The sequence below is a fragment of the Erythranthe guttata genome, chromosome 6 (genome assembly GCF_056151865.1).
Source record: "Erythranthe guttata isolate IM_541 chromosome 6, IM_541, whole genome shotgun sequence".
NCBI lineage: Eukaryota > Viridiplantae > Streptophyta > Magnoliopsida > Lamiales > Phrymaceae > Erythranthe > Erythranthe guttata.
This window is the reverse complement of record NC_142538.1, coordinates 18,072,256-18,095,000: the sequence shown is the minus strand read 5'-3', so window position 1 is coordinate 18,095,000 and position 22,745 is coordinate 18,072,256. Positions and strand designations below refer to the sequence as shown.

Here is a 22,745-nt window from a genome sequence, read left to right as displayed (position 1 = left end):
ATTTGTTGCGAATTTAAATATATGTTGTCGATTTATTTCGTTTTTCAATTTTGTTATAGGGAGCGAAGGGCACTTGCTCGAGGAAGCTAAATTCATCAATCTATCACTTAGTTCACTAGGAAAATGCATAAATGCATTGGCCGAAAACAGTCCGCATATTCCGATTCGAGATTCTAAGTTGACAAGGTTGCTTCGCGATTCGTTTGGCGGTTAGTTTTTTTTGCTTTTTTTTCGATTTTCATTTTTTTCCGTATGGATACCTTTAACTATAAAGGATATGTATATATTGTGAATATATTAAATATAGATATAAAATGTAATAGGTTCTGCAAGAACTTCACTCATAATAACAATCGGGCCATCTTCTCGTCATCATGCTGAAACTGCAAGCACTGTAATGTTTGGGCAACGGGTGCGTTTTTAAGTCTTTATTCTATTAACGAGATTTAAAAATAATTTTTATATTTAATAAATAATTTTCCAATCGAAATATTGAAATATGTTGTCGATTTGTGCAGGCAATGAAAGTTGTGAACACAGTAAAGCTGAAAGAAGAATTCGACTATGAAAGCTTATGCAAGAAGCTCGAGTCTCAAGTTGATCGTCTCTCTGCAGAGATTGATAGGCAACAAAAGCTGAGAGAGAACGAAAGAGGAGAACTGAATAAATTGCTCGACGCATTCGAGAATTCTTCCGCCGAAGCAGAAAAGCGTTTTCTTGCGAAATCCGAGGTATTTTGTGTCAAAAATTTATTTTTGGCTTTTGGGGGCATTTCTGTCATTTTGTTTGCTTATAATCATTGTCTTGTATTGGTTGCAGTTGTTACAGAAAGAGAATGCTCGATTAGCGTCGGAAATGAAAGAAGTACTACAAGAATTGGATATGCAGAAACAACAGAACAAAATGTTGATTGATGAGGTGGCACGCTTGGTAACGAGCGTGAAGAATACTAAGGTATTATTCTTTTTTTTTTTTTTATATTACTCATCATAGAATCGAAGAAGCTACGTTATAGCTTTTATCGATTTACAGTCTTTGGAGGAGGAAAATGCTCGTTTGGAGTCGGAGTTGAATGATGTAATAAAAGAGCTCCAAAATCAGAAAGATCAAAATATTATCATGCACGACGAGGTGAAGCGCATGGAGATGAATTCGAAGCACATCAAGGTAATGAAAAAAGTATTAACAATTTCAATTTCGTATTTTCATCTTCTTCGTCGTCTTCTTTTTTTTTTTTTTTTTTTTATAATAATAAAAAAATATTTTTGCATGTTCCGAAAATGTAAAAAGCTATTCGTTTATCTGTTAGTAGCAACAGAAGCAAGATAATTCGGCATATCAGAATGTACTAGCTGAAACAACGCAAATGTACGAGGGGAAAATAGCCGATTTGATGAAGCAAATATCCGATATTCAAGTGTCGTTGGAGGTAAATAATTACATGCTAATAAAATTTGATTTTAAAATTTGCATTTTTTTTTGTCATTATGAATAAACTGGTATTTTTTTTGTCTTAATTGTGACAGAAAAACGAGGTGGAAAATTCTAGGTATCACAAAGCACTTGTAGACACAACAAAGATGTACGAAAATAGAATAAATGAATTAAATCGACAGTTTGAAGAAGAGCGTGCTCGTACAGGAGAAATCGAAGAAGTGAATTCGACAAAAGAGCTTTTGAAGGAGTATCAAAATTCAGTCCAGGTGAATTTTTTTAACTTGCATGCATGACTTTTGTGAAACATCGAGCGAGCGTATATTTTTATTTATTTTGCTATTTTAGGTTAATGCAAAGAAAGAGATAAACGAGCTTCAAATGACATTGCAAGAAATGAATCAGCTACACGAAACAACTGCCAACGAACTTCGACTATTAAGTGTCGAATTCAAGAATCTAGAATCGGAAAAGGTATATATATACATATATATTTATTTATTTGTTTATTTATTTTATTTTTTTGTAATTAGTAAAATTTATCCTTCTTTGTTAGGCAACACTAGAAAACGAACTTCACTATGTGAAACAATCACTTGAAAAAGAGGAAAAGCGAAGAAAGGAATCGGAAACGGAGCTGCTTAACGTGATGAAGGGTGTTCCCGAAAGCGAAGAAGACTTTGAGGTGAAATGTGATTTCGAAAATTTAATTTATAAATTTTTATTTGAATCATTCTTGAAAATAAAAATAAAAACGAGATTTCGAAAAATTTAAACTTTCCTGCAGGAAAAGGTATCTTATATGCATGAGCATTTAACCAAAAAGTTTTCGTCTTTACAAAATCCGAACAATTCTAATCGGACAAGAGAAACCATCCTCAGCCAGAGAAACACCATCACCAAAATATGCGAAGAAGGCAAGATTCTTCCGTTTTTTCGTTTCTTTATTAATTTTTTTTTTGTTAAGAATATATATAACATTATCAATTCAATTCGTGTTTTACCGAACAGTTGGTCTCCAAAAGATACTGTCTCTTTTAGAATCGGGAGATTTAGACGTCCAAATTCCTGCTGTGAAAGTTGTGGCTAATCTTGCAGCAGAAGGTATGTATTTCGAGTAGTATAGATTTCCCACACAAATCACACGTATATATGTGGGTGTGTGTAAATATGCGTCGTCTGTACATAGACATTTACGAACGCTAGCATAGAGTAAAAAAAAATCAGTCTTTCTGCTACATTTATTCAGTCTTCGAGCATCGTAGTCGTAACTTAGTCTCGATTTTTTTTTTTTAATGATTAATAATAATTATATTTTCAGATAGCAATCAGGAAAAGATCGTGAACGAGGGTGGTTTAGATGCACTGCTAATGTTGGTGGAGTCATCCAACAATACGACTATACTCAGAGTTGCTTCTGGCGCCATAGCTAATTTGGCTATGAACGGTACCCGTAAATCCATATTTGCTTCCGATTTTTTTTTTATAATAAATAATATATGCTTCTTCTAAGGCCGACGATAATCGCTCTCGAGTACACCTCAACACACACTTGTTTTTTTGTGTCCAGCTATGAATCAAGGTCTAATAACAAACAAAGGAGGCGCTAAACTTCTTGCAAGTGCTTCTTCCAAAACGGACGATCCTCAAACTCTTCGTATGATCGCTGGAGCAATTGCAAATTTATGCGGAAATGGTAAACTCGAGATACGTGTTTTTTCCTTCTTTTTTTTTTGGTACGAAAGTCACTTCGTTTTATGCTTTAGCTACACACATTAAAAAGTGGTCTCATCTCTCAAATCATAGATTTTTTGGATTAAATAACCAAAAAAACCCCTGAACTAAGTTCAAATTGCCAAAAAACCACTCAAGTATTCATAACGAGACCTGCAGTGGTTTCTGATAATTATCGATGCATGCTTTTTTTTTTTTTTTTTTAATAATAAATTAGCCATAGCGCAAGGGGTTTATCGTAGTTTACCCTAGGTATTTCTCCCGTTGGCTCTATTTATTTATTTTTTCGTGCTGAAAAAAAGTATATTATTAGTCATCTCGACTTTTATACCTAATGCAGGGAAGTTACATGTAATATTGAAAGAAGACGGAGCAATAAAAGCTCTATTAAGAATGACGAGATTAGAAAACACCGACGTTATTGCGCAGGTTGCTAGGGGGTTGGCTAACTTCGCCAAGTGCGAATCGAGGAGGTTCATGCAAGGTAACTTATATATACTTTCACGTGCGTTACGCATGTTTCTCTCTCTCACACACACACATCCACATGTATGTGTGCGTGAAATAATAACGATGAATCTCGAACATTTTCAGGCCATTGGAGGAGTCGTTCGCTTCTGATGGACGATGGAGCTCTTTCGTGGCTGGTTGCTAACTTGAACACCACTTCTACTTCGACCAGACGACACTTGGAACTTGCTATTTGTCATTTAGCTCAAAATGGTATAAAGCTAATCTTCTTTGTTTTTCGTTTTTGTTTCCTCTCTTAATTTATGTGATTTAACTTATCTGATAAGTTGTGTTTTAAGAGCCGATAAGTTGTTACATTTTATTTTTAAAATTATTTTTTAAAGTATTTGCTTAATGAGCTATTTGTCACTCATTATAAGATCTTAACTAAAAAGGTGGGGTAAATGTATTTTTTTCCAAACGAACTTAAAAGCTCTACAGCGGCTTGCTTTTTGAATTACTAAGATCTTTAAAAAAAAAGTTATCAAGCACTTTTGAAGAGCTTATAAGCTCTTAAACAACTTATAAGCTTAGTTCATTAATTTGGATTTTGTCTGAAAACACGGAACATGTTTGGTTTTACAGAGGAGAATGGGAGAGATTTCATTAGCAGTGGTGCTCTGAAAGAACTGATAGAAATATCGGAGGGGTCCGCGAAAGAAGATATACGAAACTTGGCGAAGAAGACACTAAGATTGAGTCCTTTATTTCGAAAAGAATTGCGTTCGGAATGATGATAGCATAAGTTTGTAATACAGAATTCCACTCCATGTGAGGTAGTTTATAATATACAGAGTCTCACAGTTACATACTCAAAATTCTTCTGTTTATATATTTTTGGTACATAAATGTATATTGTTGTAAAATAGTCTTTTTAATCTAGCTCTTTGGTTTGATAATTGTGGAAATACATAAAAACGTAAATAACGAGAATAAAAATACAGAGAAAGTAACAAGGAGGGGAGATTCTCATTTAAATATGTGTGTGGAGAATTGCTTTTTGCGGTTTGAAAATTGCTATTTGCGGTTTCTAACAAAACCCCCCAAAAAAATACTTTATTTCACTAAAACCCCAAAACTTCCCAAAAAAATCCAAAACCCCCCCCCCCAAATCGCGTAAAAGCCCAACTTGGGGGCGCCCATTCATGCAGTGCACGCCCAAGTTGGGCGTGCAAGCTGCATTTGGGAGCCCGAGTTGGGCGTCCAGTGCAAAAAAAAAAAATTTTTTTTTTTTTTTTAAATGTTCGAACGCCCAAGATGGGCGCCCAAGGCGTGTACGAACGGGCGTTCGTACACGCCTTGGGCGCCCATCTTGGGCGTTCGAACATTTTTTTGTGAAAAAAAAAGCCCTACAAATCGATTTGTAGGGCTTTTTAACATGAAATTGGTTCCGTAATCGACCTACCCAATGCATATTACACATATAAGAGTCGAAATTACATCAAAAAATCGAAGCCCAACCCTTTTCAAGCTTGATTTCGAATTTTCGATTTTTTTTTTTTTTTTTTTTTTTTGCTATTTGCAGTTTTGGGGGGTTTTTGGATATTTTTAAAAGTTTTGGGGGTTTTTATTATAAACCGCGAATAGCAATTTTGTGACCGCAAATAGCATTTCATACGTGTAAATCACCGGATATTACATGGGAGGGAAGTTATAAGGAGGGAAATTATCGTTTATATAAATTTCATGCAACTCTCATTTAATATTTGGTTCTTTGTTATGTTTTGTCTTATGAAAGTCATAAATGGGTATAGGGATGGCAGCGGAGCGGGTACCCTCGAAAAAGTGCAATACCAGAACCATTACCATTTAATATAGCTCAAACCATGACCATACCAAACCCTTTTAAAAATTTAATGGAAATACCATAACCATTACCACGAATATCCGGGTATCCACGGATACCCATTTACCATTTAAATTATGTTAATAAAAAATAACTTTGGGTCCGATAACGTTTGAGTAACCCTTAGAAAAGAGGAAGGGAAAAAAAAGTAAAATTATACAAAGATATCCTCCCTAAATTATTTAATACTTTATTTAAAATTTTGCGAAATTATTTATTTTATTCATATTGTCGAATTAATATATATATATATATATATATATATATTAAATGGTCGGGTACCCATGACCGTAAAGGTAAAACCAGAACCATACCAAAACCATGACGGTTTTCTTTTCTTTTACCAAAACCATTACCAAACCCTAATGGTTTCGGTAACGGGTTTTAAACGGAGCGGATACCCGCGGATAGCTAGTGGTTCGGGTTTTTTTGCCATCCCTAAATGGGTATGAACATGTAGTACATGAATTCTTACTCAATAAATTATAAATATTAGGGCAAATTACGACCACCCCTGAGGTATGGTAAAATTACGAAAATACACCTCTTGTTTGGGTAATTACAGCCAGCCCCCTCATTTTAAATATTTTTACATAAAAATTATGTAATTCGATTATTTACCAAACCAAATCGTATATTTAGTTCGGTAAACAGTATGAAATGTTGTCGTGCCAAAATTTCAGTTCGGTTTTACAGAATTAACATCCCCAAGTTTACCTCTAGAGGGGATTTTCGTAAGATAATACATAGTTGAGAGGTAGCTGTAATTACCCAAACATGAGGGGAATTTTCGTAATTTGACCATAACTCAGGGGTGACCGTAATTTGCCCTATACATTAAAATATAGTTATTCCTACTTTTTGGCAAAACAGTAAATTTAGAAAGAAAGAAAAATAAAATCATAACACCAATTTGAATAATACCCATATAAATCACGAGTAATCCGATTGAGAATAACATTGTCATCAGTACATCGATTTCATGTTTCGACCACTCAGCTACAAACAAACAATCACGAACTCCATATCTACATAGCAAAATCCACATTGAAACCGAAGAGGGAAAACAAAAAAGCGCCACAGATTACAAAACTGGATGTACATAAAATGAAGAAAGAATAAGAAACGAGCTTACAAGGTTCTTCGATGTTGTTCTTGTCTAAAGAATTACTCACAAAATATACCCGTATTCGACAATATATACTGAATTGTTGGAAATCGCTTCACTCTTCATTTACATGCAGAGTTTAGTGCACAAACACTGAATTGTTTTTTCTGCAGCCATAATAACTACTACCCCAATAGTCCGCCCGAGGTGATTTTTTTTTTTCACGATTTTTTTGCTGCTAATATTTAATTGGGGAAAATTTCTCTGAGACGATCATGAGCATCATCGGAAATTTCCCTACCTGGGACCTGGACTTTCAAAAGGTTTTTATACCTGCCAGAATAAAGTACAAGGTTAAAGATGACGGGCAAATTTGTTCGAAATGTTGATGGGATTGATAAGATTGATTGAATGGGTACGATTATACTATCCATATAAGATAATATGTCATTATCTTATGTTTGGCATTTGTGATTATACAATCCTTGTACTTGGGTAAAAAAAAGGACTTGAAAAGGTGTCACAAGAACTCACTCTGTAGCGGTGAAAAGGTGCTGGTGCTCGGAAATAAATGCCACCAATGCCTGGAAAATGCAATTTTGTTAGCTAAAAAGCGTATTGAAGACAAAAACAGAAGGAAAGCATGAAAAGAACTGCTATAGATACATTTGTTTTGAGACAATTTACCTCAACGGGCATGTTTAATAATTCATAGTATGTCCTGACACGATCTAATCTCATCTGTACGACTTCACTATCGATTGAAGAGATAGCAGCCAAAGCCTAAAAAGAAGATCAGAGAAAAGTATCAGTTCCACTAGTTCATTCTAGCTACAAACGATGCATTCAGCAAAGTAATAAAATGCTTGAAAAGAAGAGGCAACTTTGTGGCATTCACTATAGGTTGGAATTAATACCTATCAGATGTCGATACATGCTTATGCATTTATGGAAAGTTATAGATACAGTAACTTGACTAAATACTGACATGGAAAACTAAAAATCATTTCAATTCGGTTGATTCGTGTTTTCAGCATTAGTTTTCATGACAATCAGAAAATTCCGAACTTAAATGCGCAGAGCTGTCTAACAGCTTCAACAGTCCCCATAAGCAGTCTCTGAGGGGAAGATAATAGAGAGTGACGGGTATGAAGTGCACAAACCTGTTCCAGTGCTATTGAATTACGACAAATTTGCTGAACTCCAAACAGGTTGATTGACTTCATTTCAGCCAGAGCCTGATAAGGAACAAAGATATCTTTCATAAGTGATAAATTCAATTTCCACATAATTAGTCCAGCAAAAATTTGAAGGCATGTACATGTGATAACAAACCTTTATCGACAAATTAGCTGCAATACCGCATATTCCCCCAAATATGTAGTTCCGTTTCACATCCGCAACAAATGGTATCATTTCCTCATCTCGGCGTGTTATCTATGTTACATGAAGAAAAAACCATCATGTGATTTGGTTATTTTACAGGAATAGGCCACATCACAAATAGTTGTGTAAATCAAATTCCAATTTTGTTATAGTTTTCATGAAATGGGGGTAAAAATGGAAAAGGCAGCTTATCTTTTTTCATAAAAATCTGAATGTAAGTATTAAACTTTAAAGAATATGGATTTTGGTGCTGTAAATATGTTTGAGGAATCACATTCACATATTCATCTCTCTATTGGAAAGGAAATGAACACGAAAAATGGGACACTACATTAACCGAATCTGATGTATTTTTCCTTGAAAAGATGACAATAGAACAAAGAAGTACAAGTGCAAAAATGCCTAGCTGTATGCCACATCTGAAATTGTTTTGTTCGATAATAAACCAGCATCCAGCTAATAAGCACAAAGCACTACGAGAACTGACCTGTGAAGTTAATGATATAACAAAATCATCAGGCTCCTCTGCATCTTGGTCATCCAAATATTCCCTCTTTGTCATTTCCTATATCAATTTGCATTTTTGGCAAGGAGTTATAATTCTGAAGGTAATTCTTTTAACTTTTGATGGGAGAAAATGCAGGTGTCACATACCTGCATATGAAAAATAGTCTCCAACTGCATCTCTATACGTAGAACCTTAAGGCAATCAATTGCCAATTTTCTATATTCTTCAGCAAATGATGCAAGATCTTTAGGAACTGCACTGCTAGTTCTCTTATGGTGCATGGGTTTCTGTGTTCCATTTTCCTCTACATGATCATAAGCTTTGGAGGATGATTTCCCTAGCCTAAGTACATCAGAAATGGAATTTAAGCCACCAAAAGATGGAAATGAAATCGAAATAATTTGGAATTAATAACGATAAGCTAACAATCTACATTCATCCCAAACATATTTCATTTTCACACAAACTTGATTCATATTAAAACTTGAGTCAATTACTCTCATTTGTAAGAGTTTTCCTACCACACAAGAGTCAAACTATCAGGGTTATCTTTTCATAGAGGCCAAAAGCAGACCACAAAGATAAACTTGGGAGCAACAAGATAGGACTACTTACCTTTCTATAGAGTCTGCAACATATTCCAATGAATCACTCAATGAAGCCAATAAAATAAGTTTGTTATCGTCACGAATTAAGTTCTCCTACAGAAAATTAAGACAAAAGAGAAATGAGATATACACACAAATGCGTGCTGCGATCACCAGAAGATTATAAATGTGAGTTAACAGGTTATTCTGTGTTTATATATATAGTGACAATATCCTACTAGGTCATGGATACCTGCTTGATAGGCCTCAAATTCAGTAGTGCATCACTTAATTCCGTTTCTACTTCAGTAGACTCGGCATCGGAAGCATCAGGTTCTCCGATTCTTTGATCTAGTGAATTGGGTAAACAGGAACTGGCTGGATCAAGTCGCAACAAATTATCAATATCATGTCTCCCAATTAGCATATAGCTTTGCTTCTCAAGAACTGCCTGATATTTCAAACAAAATGAAGTCAGTAAAGAAAAACAAAATAATAGGTGCTCAAAGAAGATCACATTTGAAGCTTCCCAGTAGAGGAATATTACACCGACCCTTTTACAAACTTTTCTATCACAATTTCACCACCTTCCATTTTCAGTTATAGTAACTTCGAAGGGCATTAAAGTCTAAAAGTCATTTCTTTCTGTATATAAAGGAAAATACTATTATTACATCTTCCCTCATCTTATCTATCAAAGATCATGGTGGCTTAGTTTACTACCGGGGAAGGTAGCCCAGCAATCAAAGATCCCAGAAGGAAGTTTGTTAATCTTCTGAAACAAATAGGGAGACAAAACTTTCTTCTCATATTGCCGACCCCATCCAAAAAAGTTAGATCATCTAGACGTTCTTGAATATTAGCCCCTAGCCTAATAAGCATATACCCATGCGTGACTCAAAGCCCCTAGCCAAATAAGCCAAAAAAGAAGCAAGGAAAAAAGTATGAACATGTTTTTTTGGGTATGATTTCTTGCTTTAAATGTGAAGTAAACTACTGAAATATGAAAAGAAAGGAATAAGGATATGTCCATGCCTCCATATATGATGTTCGGCATCTTTCATATGTTCTTTCAAGGAAAGTTTGCACATAGTTGATGAGATCACCAGCAAATTTTGGCATTGCTTGAGCCCATCCAAGTACCTGGATAAATGGTATTGAAGAAAATGAACTCAAAGAAATCACTTGTTTGTTACATGCAACGATGGAAACCAAAATATATACACTGTGACATCAGGAATACCTCTTTTGCTAGGAAATCAATTGCTAGTAATCCTTGTAAAACAGGACGCCCCTTTTCAATTGATGAAGTGTAAGAAGCAGTTGCATTGGCTCGAGGACGAAATGCAGCTGGGCCTGTTTAGATGAGAAAACCTAAGTCAGATTTTATGTTGTATCAATCAAATTATGAGCAACTCTTTGTGATTAGCAATCTTTACAAACAAAACATTCAAACCAACCACAAGATTTATCATTCATCTTTAAACATACATTCTCATGAAATACTTTAACTAAAACAATGCTCATTATTCATGTCAGTACTTTACACTATTGTCGTTGGTATAAAATTCTCCTTAAATCTTTAAATCCAGATGTTACTCTGCACTTCACATGAGCCAAAATTTTCACAAAAATAATGAACCAACATACATATACGTTTCCTGCTTAGGCTTGAATTACAAACCCTTATATGAATGATCACTAGACATGTCCAGGCATCTGGGTATGTAGCAAAATACATTGATGAAAGGAAGACACTGGAAACATATGATGTGCAAAGAACACGACACAGACTAGAAAAAATACCAACTAAAACTTAAGAGATCTCTAATTTGACTCTAACAATAGCATATGATCACTAGGTAACAGGTAAGGTCAGCCAAACCATCTCCATTTCCAAAAGAGATTGGACCATACATGAGAAATCAACACTTAAAAATTGTTTTATAGGAAGACTAAAAAAATGTTGGAGCTATCATGAAACACTTATTTCCCTGCAGTTTTCTTGTGTTTTAGTGAATCAACCCTGTTACATAAGTGGATAGCTAATTTTATCAAACATCATAAGATAAGTATATCTACCATCATGACATAAGTATGCAGTTATTCTTACAACTTATCGTCATAACTGCAACTAATGCTATTGTGAGGCACACTATGTACGTAGGAAACTATAGAAGCGTCCATGTACCCTCATTGTGTGTCTGTGTAGCCTTTTATTAAAAGGAGAAAAAGGAATGTGTTGTGCTACGTTCAAGCTGCTCAGCGTTGAAATTCACAGTGGATTAAATATGACCTCCAAATTCTACTCTTTCGATAATCAAAAGAATTATATTTTTTCAAGGCAACATCAACGCAATACTTCATGTGCATCAACTGACGTCAAACAAGCACTCATATCATGTAGAGCCATCTGGCAGAGAACCACCAGGATGCCAACGAATTGAATCTAGTATCGTGCTACAGATCGCAATAAAACGAAACACTAAACATTTAAAATTTCATGCAAAATATTAGTTAGACAAAATGTATGGAAATAATGCAACTAAAATATATATACCAATAACTCTGAGAAAAGAAAATAGTTATAAAAGACTTGCTTGATATAGCTTGTTGTACGCTTTTCCGATAATCTACAAACATTGTTGGTAAAAAGTGATCCTTCACAAAGTTCTCCGTAAATGAAAGCAACCCATCATTGCTGCAAAAAAGTGTTCAGCAATATCAGGCAAATGATAAAATGAAGATGCATTCATGCATATTGACATGCATAATTCGAGTAGAGAATCAGAAATCCATCCCCTTGTCAGATACTTTTGTCGTGTTAAATCAGGCAAGGCACAAATTACAGATTTTATAAAGGTAAGTGGTAGACAAACTATTCAGGGAAGACGGATGTTAAGATGAAACAGAAAAAAGATGTCAGCTGATATACATTCTAGAAACCCAGATTTCGGACCAAATATGTTTAGTTTTGAACCCTATAATAACAATAGCTTCTCATTTATAAAGTGTATCTCAACTCAATATCATGAAGCCAAAATTAATTTGTTCAACCACTCATGTCTCAAGACTTTGTTACAAGCTCAAATAACGATCACCTACAACTAAACATTTCACCGACTATAGTATAGTGATTTTAATATTTCTCAATCAAGTATCTCTTATGGATACATGCCTCCTAGAACATGTTGAACAAATATCTGGAGTCCAGAGCAGACCCAATCAGAACAAAACTTCCAGTAAAAGAGAACTAGTAAAATCAAGAAAATTCATCTTCCCTTTTAACACGTATTTTCTTGTACCAATGGCCAACAGATGGCCAACGGGAAACGTGAGATTTACTTTCCTTCACGTCATACTAAACAATTTAAAGGACATAAATTTTCAAATTAAAGATTGCCCCGGTCAGAAAAATTTCACCGGAAAAGCAAGTAGAATTTCGCATCACTGTTTAGCAAGATTACCAAAATTTAAACTCCTTGAGTTATGTTGAAACATACACAAATGTCAAAAGAAGATTTGTCTAATATACACAACTTCCCTGAGGTTTAACATTTTTATTTACCGTATAATAAGAAATAAATATTTTCTGCAACACAATGTCCGAAGAAATTTGAGATAATTGAGAAAATATAACCTAGGTGTACATCTGGCAAAAGGGATATGAATCCATGCATTCATACAAAATAACAAGTTTAAAAAGAATTGAATGAGCTCACCCAAGTTGGGAAAACTTTTGAGGAAGCATTGACGCAACTTTATCTGTAAACTGCACATATAAGGAAGGACATAAGGAAATCGAAAGCTGAGTTGCAGTTGTAACGCCCTAGAGAATGAATAGCATTCAATTTAGTTCCTTTCTGTCTCCACCATACCTGAAGTACTGGCCTATAAACGGATGCTGCTAAATATATCCCTTGCTCGGGCAACACAGCTCCAGTGCCATAACCTTCTTGGAGTACATTCTGGCCCCTTCTCCATCCTTGACGGATAAGGTCAGCACCTAGGTAAATCCACATATGTGAAAAATTATATTCTGGAAACTGTCATACGCAGATTGTGAAAGGAGAGATTACAGAGGAGAAACTACATGCATCCGTATGACATTAGCATACATTTCTAATTATACAATGTAGGGATATTTTATGACTCTATCTTTGTTTAATTGGAACAATTAGGACTTGGATGAAATGAGACTGCTGTCCTTTTCCTCTCACACAGATGTAGGAGGGAGCATTCTAGTAACACAAACATAGTTTGCAGCTGCACATTGCTAATGGAAATGCTCACTGACTTCATTCAGAAAAGGAGTTATACAATTTAAAGGTTTTTTCGATGTAAAAGTGCTTTGGACTAGCCAGCTTTGACATGCCATTCAGTTAGCTAGATCATGCAGCAAACCTTCAAGCTGGTTCAGCATCTTGTCTTCCATATTTAGTTTTGCATGATAATTTACTTTGCTAGTGTATGAAAATCAGTTCGTACCTACTCTGATTATATCACATTTGTTTTCATTGTGACCCAATAAATGATTCTCTTTGGAACATATATTTTATATCTTGTATGCTTAATTCATCATTTAAGCAAAATAAGTAATGTTATCATTGGAAAAGGACATGCATTGTTAGGACATGTACATGAATCATCCAGAAGATAATAATTAGTTAGCACATTAATTTGAATATCCTATGGGTCATTAAGAACGCAATTATGCCACTTGGCTAGTCTTAAGAGGTAGTAAGGTAGAAGAAAAGTTAAATAAGTGATAATGAATTATTTAGTATATTTTCTTCTTACCCTGGTTAGGAATGGAAGCACTAGCATCTGTAAAGCGAAATGCAAAGGTAAGACCATCTTCTGATCCATCCCTGCAAGCCACGTTGATCAATAAAGATCATTACATCATATATATACAAAGAGCATGACTTTGCAACAGAGAATCAAACTACAATGATTTAAAACAGCAAATACAACAACAAATATACTTCGGCAACGATGCAGAGAAGGCCATCATTCCAAAAGAGCAATGCCTTTCCCAATCAAAGCAGTTTTACATGTTAACTAAAAAAATATGTACAACCACTATTCTTCTCCTGCAAATAGTTATTACATCCATCATCAAATGAAAAATTGACAATACTATCCATCCATCACCTTTTTAATACCACCCAATACAAATAAACTCAATAACAGCAGAATTACAAAATATTTCCAGCCAAATTAGTCATGTGTGTGTGTGTGATATTCAAGCCAAAGTATTAATGTTAAAGGGGGGAGAGAAAGGACTGAATCAATTATCGAAACGTAGAAAACCCACCATCACAACTATATAAATAACTGAAAGAAAGCTGGAGGCACAAAAACCCAAAAAATAAAAGTAAAACAACATGAAATACTAAAAAGGAAAAGAATCTAATCCAGACAAGTATCGTATGGAAGGATATGAATATGTTTGCTTACTTCTTATCTTTAGAGGGGCCCTTGTTAGCGAGTCTAGCTGTTTGTACAGCAGCATCTGCAGAAGCAGCTTCAGGAGTAGCTCGTAGGATCTCACATATAAGTTGTTGACACTCACTCTACCATCACACATAAAGGAATGTATCATCAATAATAAATATGTCTACCCATACCTTTATTCCATAAAATGAGCTTGAAACAAGAGAAGCAAATTAAAAGGGTATAAAAAGAAAAAAACCTGCAAAACAGTTAAGGAAAAACCAATTGTATAGCCTCCAGTGTCATTGGATGCATCAGAATCATGGCTCCAACTAACATCAGCAGCCATTGCTTTTGGTGTGTTCAAGTTACCTTGTTGTGAAGATTTTGATTCAAGTAGCTCTCCAACAATAACATGATTTTCTGGATAATCATTCCAGTATCAAGAAAGTCAAGATAAGGCATGAGAACAAAAGATAACTTCTATAAACTTAAATAACCTACCAAATAACCGAACAACGGAGTCCAGAATACAATCAAGTAGTTCTTTCGCTGCAATTTGGGCTGTCCCAGCAGGAGACATTACATGAGAGACAGGGCTCGCTGCTAATAAAGCTCCACTGACTGATACCCCATTCTGCCCTTTTTGGTTTGGTAATTGGCGATCCAGCCTCCCTTTTAGATAGTTGAAACCGGTAACCGTAGGCAAGGCAGCATGGCCAAGACGAGACCTAGGCCCATTGACACGTCCTGCCTGAGCTTTGATCTTGGTAGTAATGAGCTCATGGATTGTAGGACGTAATCTTTGGCTTTGAATACAAGAGAAAGAGGGAGAAAGACATAATATTAGCCTCAGAAATTCGTAGTAGAATCTACCATCCATATTACTACTGAAATGAATCATTAAGATAGTTTCTTATATCTACAATCAAACTATTCAAGTCATAATATTGAGAAATTAGGCGTGTTTAACAAATCCAAAAAAAAAATGTTTCCACCCAATATATCTAACCTTGTCCCATCATATTGACACCATTCCTTTACAAAGCATTAGAACAATGCCAGGGTTCAACATAATGAAAGGCCCTTAAGAAAATTAAATCACACAAGTAATACGAAATTTATAATATAGCGAAATTTTGGAAAAGTATAATGATTATCATGTCAAGCCACTCTGGACATTAGGTTACAACATTCCGATGGCAGCAGAATCCTGATTCAGGACCACTATAATTTTGATGATATCATAAAAGTGGATATCTAACTTTATTTTTTGTATTTTTTTTTTTTTGAGAAATTCAAATCCTGTTACATATTGGGGAAGTAGGGGAGGGGGATTGGATTGGAACCCTAGACCTCTATCTAAGATATCCAACTCTTATAAATCAAACTTTATTAGGAACAGAGCAATGCCAACATGAAAAAGAAACAAAGAACTCTAAGCTAAAAGTCTCTTCATGAGATCCTAACAAGCACTAAAACAAGAAAGTCGTATTTAACTATCATTTCCGATGATAGTTAAACAAAATGAGGAGTACTCATTCTATAGAAAACAAGTACTAGTCATCGTCTTCTAACTATTTCATAACATCCAAATTTCAAACATATGACACTCGGGTACTAGCTAGCTGAAGTTGCAAATCAAATATTAGAGAAATTCTTTCAAGTATCAAACTTGATAACATACCATATTATTGCACCCGCAGCAGCAACTTTTCCTAGCATGCAGAGGCACTCAACCATGGTCTGCAAGTACTTTACATGCAGTGGAGCATCGCTCTTTCTCATTGCTTCCTGCATTCAGTTTGCATACACAATTCATCTCATTGGACAAGATAAACCAATTGAAGCTCAACAACTATGATGATACTGTATTTATAGCAGCATACAACAAATTCATCAGGAGTGGAATCTGATAGCCACATGGGAATTTGACGAGAAAGAGTTTTTGCATCCCTTGCACCATTATCACCACCTGCCCTCATTGAAGGAGTATGTCCATTAGATGGAGCATCATCATGCATATCCATTGTGCCATCCTCAGTCTGGCCATCGAATGATGAACTGAGATGCATAACAAGAAAGAGAAAAGAAGCTCAAAATTAAGCAGTCTGATTGACTATCAAAGAAATTCTGATTCTTTTTAAAGGTGCATATTCAGTTAGGAGTTCCCAAATGAAAAAAAATTATTTATGGAAAATATTTCATGAGCATCTAAACCGGATACAGAGATCCCAACGAGAAGGATAAAAGGGGAGGACTGTTTAAACTTGTAATGATATGCCCAGGCCAAGTGTGACATTCATTGACTAAAGAAATAAGCTTTAGCTTCCAAAACATCTTACAGCATTTTATCTCCAAATTTTAGCAAGGATTTTTATGTGCTAAAGGCTTGGAGCAGTCAAAACAAACAGAGAACAAGAAAGACCTCCTTACTTTCTGGATACCCAGTTACTAAAACTATTTGGAAAGCTCAAATGGTATCAAAGATGAAATGGTACTAGATATGCATTTACCAAGCAGGTCAATTCTTTCAAAACAAATCAAAGTTCCCATTTCATCTATTAAGAAAATAGGAAAACGAACCAAAATCCACTATATAAAACTAAATAATCCTATTCACACATCAAGGGGATGGATATAAAACATACAAATGTTCTCAGCCTCGGACAGGAAGGAAGATCATGCCAACAGACAAGAAGTGTGATAACAAAATGAAGTCTAAGTTTGGATGTATTGCAAATGTAAGACAGCATTGAAACATCTCACGGGGAACCAAAAAAAACTCTAGCAGCCAAAGATCCCAAACAGAAACATTAAAGGAAAGCGATTAGTTGCAGAGTGCATGGTAAGTTAAGGCTTCATCTCACCCGCCATCAACTGAACTCGGTCTATAGAGTCCATCTCCAGTACCATGTGTTCCAAGATTATTGTCGCCTTTCGGCGACCTGGTTCTTCGAGAGAGAGAGTGTGTATAAGTCATGGAAAATGTAATAGCTGAGGAAGTTGGAATTGCATCATCGCTTTCATTTATACTTGAGACAACTGAGCTGCCACAAGGAAAGGTGGAAAGCAGAAGAAGCGATTAGTCAAGTAGAAGCCAAAAAAACACTTCCAGGAAAGAAGCTTTGGTATAATAAAAACAAAAGGATCTTGAGTAGATAACCAACATGTTGGTATATATTTAAGCTCTCTCAACTCTCAAGGCACATGTACGTGAAATGTCATTTTCACTCTGCTGAAATTGACTGAGGTTAAAAGCATTATGATATGCGTAAGAAATTAGTGTGCTATTCTACGTGATTAATCTGCAGGGAAAATGATTCTCAAAGATATAAAGGCGATATCCCATCAGCGACTTGACATTTCTCAGTACATTGACGATTTATATTTTAAAAAAATACTTGGGTTTAGAGTTCTATGGACTGGATAATAGACTGACTATATACCTAAATTCACCCTTATTGTAAAGATGGGCATGTAAATCCTCCAAAACCTTATAGAAGATTGTTCCACGCAGCTTTGTCAATTCAGAGCGAACGTCTTGAAGAGCACCAACCTGGACCAATATATCATCATCCATCAGATAGTGCCTCATTATCATATCATCTTTCCTTTAACCTTGAAATAGAAATTGGAATTATGGAATTCAATATGAAAAAATAGTGGTTTCCTCAAGGAAAAACCTTTCTGACATTAGGTTTTTATGATTTCATGCCCAGAAGAAATAATGATGTATAAAAAACGAGATTTTTGGGGCCTAAAGTAATACTATAGACAACTTTTAAGGACATGATCATGTACAAATAGCATGCAGAATTTCTCTCTTCAAGAAAATGTAGGAGAATGTTAATTTTGACGAAGAAGGACCACGACCCACTCTAAGTTATTCCCTAAGCACTACTACCAAAATAGAGATAGCAAGATAAATATTTGCCTGTGAAATTTTCTGTTTGTGTAAGCAATTAAAATTTTTTCACATGTTCATATAGATTTAAAGATGAATGATATCATTGCAGTAGATATTAATGGGACTCTTATGGCTTTTGGACCAAATTTCAAAGCAAAACAATATATTTTTAAACATAATCCCTGCTACAGACATGCATCTCTAAGCATTAGACTATCGAAGTGCATAGTTGTAGGTTAGAATCTGAACTTCTGAATCAGATACTCAGTGGAAAAAGAAACACATTTATACTGAAGTCCTATAAAAAATAACAAGAATGCCTGACCAATTTCAGACTTCAGTGACCGCGCTGAATGAGTAGGATTGCTCAATTTGATAGAATATTATTGAAGATTAACAGATCTTGCATAGCAAAGAAAAAAGAAACAACTAACCGTTTGGAGGCCCTCTCTCTCAAGCATTAAGCTTGACTGAACATGTAATTGTACTGCAGCATAAAACTGCTTTTCAGCAATGAGCTTTTCAATACGAGAAGGTACCTATACATGTTATAAAGACATAAGTACATAACTACAAAAGCATAAGCCTTCACGGGGCTGAATGGTTGATATTCTAGTGTGCAATAGCAAGCAGGAATGTTGACCACTAGAAACAAATACAATTAAAACAAGCGACTATGCTTCCACATAACTTTTTCTGTAACTCTGCCTCTTTGGGCATTTCAACTAACTTGCAGTCAAACAAATGGCAAAAGGAACAAAGATATTGGTAATTGGCAAGTGTATATATATATATAATAAAATAACTGAGTGAAACAAAATCTGTACAAGGAACAGACTGACCTTAGCTATTCCTTCAATTTGGTCTAACAAAGAGATTATGTGCCTCAAAGTAACAGACCGATACCATAACTGATGCAACTGCTTATTATGAGCACCAATAAGTTTCTTTGCGTCAGCTAAATCAATCTTCAAGTCCCCAATGCTTTGAGCAGATTCACTGAACAACCGCAAGATCTGAAGGATATAAAGAATATTAGCGAGAATCTTAATAGATACATCAGATAAACAAAGTTTATCATCAAATATAATATAAAATGAAAACATCTTCAACTGGGGAAGAGCTTATTATGATTCATTGTTGTTCAATTGTTGGCACTTGGCTCGGTAGCGGACCTAGCTCTAATATTCTTGTGCTTCGTTTTTCCTTTTAAAGATCATGGGGAGATATTAATGGTAGCTATATTCATATTATCGTGATGAAAAGTCCAAAGTCTCTTATGATTTGAGTTGTAAGCCCAAACTCTACCAGGACTGGAGGACCCTAATTCTTTTGAACTATTTTGTAACTTTCTTTTGTTTTATTTCTATGTTCTTATTTATCAGCGCTGCAAAATTCCCCTAGCATATCAACGATTTATAATGTTTTTTAATTACATTTCTCTAGATTTTGCTAAACATGGATGGTGCTGAAGTTTAAGAAAAAAGATCCAATAGACACAGTACTTCCTATCAAATTTTTCTTCAAATAATTTTTAATCTAATTACTATAACTTTTAGCCCACTTCTGACTTTTATCATTACAATATGATCCCAAGTACCAAACCCAGATCTCAGGTCTTATGTCTTGGCAAACAAGACGTGAAAGACCTTTCTTTAATCTTTCTTTCCAAAACACAGTAATGTTTCGAGTCCAATTCATATTTGTCTCCATATAAGAAACTAGAAATATAGCTCAATGGATTAATATCCCTCGACATGCAAGTAAAATACCTCAACTAGGATATAAGGCGAAAAAAGTAATTGAAAGCATCTCAAACAAGCTACACATAACAGAAGACATGGGGACGTATAGAAAGCAAATTTGTCAGAGATGCATGCATCAAAGAAGAGAAACACTTAAGAATCAACTATTGAGAAACCTGAGAATAATTTTGAATTGCTTTGTTGAAGCCACCATGATATGCATGAACAACTTCATCAACAACTTCTTCAATGATATCACTCTGCTCCTTTAAGACCTGAACATCCCCTTCACGGTCTTTTGATGTTAAAATATGCACAACATGCGGTAATGAATCAAAGCGTGCTGCAGCCCAACTTTCATCTATCTTAGAAAGTTCTTCCCTTAAATACTGCAAAAACCATCAAGCAAATAAGAAATATGACTTCCCACCAATCCAAGCTGTATCAATGGTTTATAAGTTATAACACAAATGCATATATCTAATGACAGTGTATACTGGTATTCCTGTGGTGCCAACAGATTGTACATTTGGGATCCTTCATTTATTCCAGATTTAAAATAATAAGTTTTTTCCAACAATTACGTTATATTATTTTGCGTAGAGATTCAAGATCAATAGCATGTCGGAACCTTAAAATTTCCCTAATAATCTAATAGCCAGCATTAAAAATTCTGAAATAGCAATTTTCAAGCCAATCTACAATGTAAACTCAGGTTTGCATCTCCTTCCAGAACTCTATAATATGCTCAAACAGATAACATTTGGCTTTGTGCATAATAAATAGTTATTTGTGTGGTCTACAGGGAAACGTCGTGAAATTCACACACAGCCAAATCCCACAATCTACGCCACGGAGATCTACATCGAACTATCAAGCTATTATTGCCTTCACATGCAAGGGATCTATCATATTGTTGCGTTTCAGAAGTAATAAATGAAGTTTCCAAACGAGTCCAAATTTCCCACTACAGATTTCAACCACAAAATTCTGCTACTGAAATCACTTGGTCCAACATCATGATGTAGAGTCTCATGAGCTAGATTCAACATTACAGTTCCCCTCCCTTCCAATATTTAGTCTGTATATTAGCTGATAAAATATGGACCTTCTTTCAGAAAAAATCCCATCAGTAACAATATCTTACAGCAGCCTCTCCTGGACTAATAATTTTAGCCGTGCCGGTGAGCAACTTATCACTAACTAAGCATTTAAGAAGGCATCGGACTAATAAAACTACTACTGCACATAGAAACAAATGGAAATCCACAATTAATCTCACAAATTTAGCCGAGCGCAAAACCCACGCATTTACTACTACGAAAGCATATGTAATTCAAACTTTGAGCTGAAGGAGTAGTTGGAGTTTTAAAATTAACAACATTGCAGACTTCCTCTCGATCAATTTACATTGAAATTTGATTAAATTCATCGGAACAAAACCTCAACGAAGTAAACCGTTCCAAAAACCTACACAATTTCCACCACTAACTGAAAATTCTCACTTCTTTGAACAATTACAGCAATTTGACCCCATAAATCGCCGCGTTTGAACAAAAGCGATCATAAAAATCAAATTCCTCGTCCAACTAAACAAAACTAAAATACACATAAACAAGTTGATTAAAAAAGGGGGGAAAAGAAAAAAAAAAACGCACCGATTTATCTCGCGAAATGGGAAGTCCGTCGAAGATTGACATTTGGATTATCCAATCAGCTCAATCCCAAGTCCTGCACAACGAAAATCATACACAGCTTAAGAAATATCGGAATCCATTTCTGGAAAAACGAAAACAGATATCAACAATAGATACAACTCGAAGGTGTGTGTATCTGTGTGTGTGTTCATATACACAAGATGAATATGAGAGAAATCATGCTTACTGGATCTGCCAAAAATATGGGTTTGAAGAGAAATGGATCCGATGAATTTTTATTTATTTATTTAATTCTGTAAATAGATGTTTTTTTTTTTCTGATTTTTAATTTCCTCTTTTGATAAGACTTTTCGATGAGCTGGAATTGGGGGCGCGTCGATTTGTGAGGGGAACGGTATCAAGGTCAATTTGGCTCATTGTAGTGTTGTACCTTCTGCATTGTGGGTATTTCGTTGACGAACTTCGATTTTGACTTTTTAGTATGAGTAATAAATGAATTGAATCAACTCATGACTTGTGGTCGAGTTTATGTTTAATTGTTCAAAACTTTATGAGTGATTTCGGTCGATAATAAGTTAACTCGAATCATCTTAACATGATTCTTGAACCTGTAATAAATAATCATAAATGGAAGTAATCTTTTGATAATCTTCTTTGATTGGAAGAAATGGGGTGTTAAAACACACGTTAGGGCGCTGGTGGAAATTCTTCGATACTTACGTCAGTTCAAGTCCAAGAGAAATATATGGAGCGAATGCAAGTAAAATATTCTGCAGTAAAAATTATAATAATGATAATTGAATTGTCTATTTGCTAAATTTATTTGATTATGGGTCTGAAACATGATTTTGGACCTTAGTTAATAATTGAGTCCAAAATC

The 22,745-nt window shown here is 35.0% G+C and overlaps 2 protein-coding genes across 4 annotated transcripts in view; one reads left to right on the top strand and one right to left on the bottom strand.

Annotated features, from left to right (window-relative positions):
- The window catches only part of MRH2 (Armadillo/beta-catenin repeat family protein / kinesin motor family protein), a 6,774-nt gene extending 2,230 nt beyond the window's left edge, over positions 1-4,544 (top strand). Inside the window, exons 7-22 of one of the 2 annotated variants that reach the window (XM_012979315.2) lie at positions 60-209; positions 324-412; positions 519-731; positions 820-954; positions 1,033-1,167; positions 1,319-1,429; positions 1,527-1,703; positions 1,783-1,908; positions 1,991-2,119; positions 2,222-2,351; positions 2,446-2,538; positions 2,756-2,881; positions 3,005-3,130; positions 3,509-3,652; positions 3,763-3,891; positions 4,264-4,544. In XM_012979315.2, coding sequence (XP_012834769.2) covers positions 60-209; positions 324-412; positions 519-731; positions 820-954; positions 1,033-1,167; positions 1,319-1,429; positions 1,527-1,703; positions 1,783-1,908; positions 1,991-2,119; positions 2,222-2,351; positions 2,446-2,538; positions 2,756-2,881; positions 3,005-3,130; positions 3,509-3,652; positions 3,763-3,891; positions 4,264-4,412 — 2,162 coding nt within the window. In that variant the 3' untranslated portion in view covers positions 4,413-4,544. Of the gene's footprint in view, positions 1-59; positions 210-323; positions 413-518; positions 732-819; positions 955-1,032; positions 1,168-1,312; positions 1,430-1,526; positions 1,704-1,782; positions 1,909-1,990; positions 2,120-2,221; positions 2,352-2,445; positions 2,539-2,755; positions 2,882-3,004; positions 3,131-3,508; positions 3,653-3,762; positions 3,892-4,263 lie in introns of both variants that reach the window. The other variant, XM_012979314.2, reaches the window with a different exon arrangement.
- A 1,892-nt stretch (positions 4,545-6,436) lies between these two features.
- Positions 6,437-22,451, bottom strand: SEC8 (subunit of exocyst complex 8). Of its 2 annotated transcripts, none has more exons than XM_012979317.2 (27): positions 22,092-22,451; positions 21,866-21,938; positions 20,384-20,596; positions 19,305-19,478; positions 18,897-19,001; positions 18,002-18,111; positions 17,423-17,602; positions 16,442-16,616; positions 16,240-16,346; positions 15,057-15,361; positions 14,812-14,975; positions 14,577-14,692; positions 13,914-13,984; positions 12,992-13,119; positions 12,836-12,885; positions 11,714-11,814; positions 10,357-10,469; positions 10,149-10,256; positions 9,367-9,564; positions 9,142-9,227; positions 8,673-8,868; positions 8,506-8,583; positions 7,968-8,069; positions 7,796-7,870; positions 7,320-7,415; positions 7,167-7,216; positions 6,437-6,965 (listed from the first exon to the last, which is right to left on the bottom strand). In XM_012979317.2, the coding sequence occupies exons 2-27, from the start codon at positions 21,905-21,907 to the stop codon at positions 6,878-6,880; spliced, it is 3,231 nt and encodes a 1,076-aa protein (XP_012834771.2). In that variant the 5' UTR covers positions 21,908-21,938; positions 22,092-22,451; the 3' UTR covers positions 6,437-6,877. The 2 variants fall into 2 exon arrangements, with proteins under 2 accessions (XP_012834771.2, XP_088676216.1); XM_088820090.1 differs by having other exon boundaries at positions 21,866-21,986; positions 22,092-22,170.
- Positions 22,452-22,745: the final 294 nt, after the last annotated feature.